The sequence below is a fragment of the Nanorana parkeri genome, unplaced genomic scaffold, assembly GCF_000935625.1.
Source record: "Nanorana parkeri isolate BGI_ZX_2015 unplaced genomic scaffold, ASM93562v1 scaffold2113, whole genome shotgun sequence".
NCBI lineage: Eukaryota > Metazoa > Chordata > Amphibia > Anura > Dicroglossidae > Nanorana > Nanorana parkeri.
This window is the reverse complement of record NW_017308381.1, coordinates 85,282-86,300: the sequence shown is the minus strand read 5'-3', so window position 1 is coordinate 86,300 and position 1,019 is coordinate 85,282. Positions and strand designations below refer to the sequence as shown.

The following is a 1,019-nucleotide window of genomic DNA, read 5'->3' as shown; positions in this document are numbered from 1 at the left end:
GGGGGGGTCCCCATGTGCCTTGTACTGTGCTAGTTAAGAGGCTCCTCAGCCTCCTCCTAGCCCCAGCGGTGTCACTTCTCCTAGATGATGCGGCAGCAGCGGTGGCCGGAGAGGATCAGAGAGAGGGGAGCGGGCCGGAGTGAGGGGAGCGGGCCGGAGTGAGGGGAGGCGAGTGCTTGATCACCAAAGAGCCGCACTGAGCGCCACCAGAGAGACCCATTAGCCACTAGAGAGTCCCACTAGCCACCTGAGAGTCCCACTAGCCACCAGAGAGTCCCACTAGCCACCTGAGAGTCCCACTAGCCACCAGAGAGACCCACTAGCCACCAGAGAGTCCCCCTAGCCACCAGAGAGACCCACTAGCCACCAGAGAGTCCCACTAGCCACCAGAGAGTCCCACTAGCCACCAGAGAGTCCCACTAGCCACCTGAGAGTCCCACTAGCCACCTGCACAGATACTAGTTTTGGTTCATCCCTAACTTTTACCGCTGGGGGTCACCACAACTTGGTAAAAGTTACCACGGGGCCCCGGCCCTAGAGAGGTTGAGAACCGCTGCTCTAAAGGGACTTTCACTCTACGAATGAAATCTCAGCTCTACGCAGTCACAGCGTCAGGTCTTGCTATGTGTAAACCATATAAATGAACCATTGTCATCAGCCCCCCCCGCCCCCCCCCCCCTCAGTCTATATGGTATGTCCTGACCCCTGGAACTCTCATTGTTGCTGGCCGGCTTGGTCTGCTACAGGAAGTGGAGAAATAACAGATCTACCGGCAATGCAATGACATCACAGGTGTCACTGACAGGCTGCATCATATGTACGGGTACGGGTGCATGGCAGACCCTTCTGGGCGTCCACCCACAGGTTGGGGTTCATATCATTGGGGCATAGACCGGCATGCGAGTACCTCGCATGGGGCAAAGCGTCTCCTCCCCGTCGCAGCAGGCCGAGCAGAAGCAATACGAAAGTCTCCGCCGTCAGCATGGCGATCCGGCAAATTATACGGCAAAAATCCTAAA

General features: G+C 57.3%; 1 protein-coding gene across 1 annotated transcript in view; it reads right to left on the bottom strand.

Moving 5' to 3' along the window:
• Nucleotides 1-988, bottom strand: part of WFIKKN2 (WAP, follistatin/kazal, immunoglobulin, kunitz and netrin domain containing 2) — a 5,291-nt gene extending 4,303 nt beyond the window's left edge. Inside the window, exon 1 of the mRNA XM_018572718.1 lies at nt 808-988. Within this exon, the coding sequence (XP_018428220.1) occupies nt 808-984 (177 nt within the window). The 5' untranslated portion in view covers nt 985-988. The remainder of the gene's footprint in view (nt 1-807) is intronic.
• Nucleotides 989-1,019: the final 31 nt, after the last annotated feature.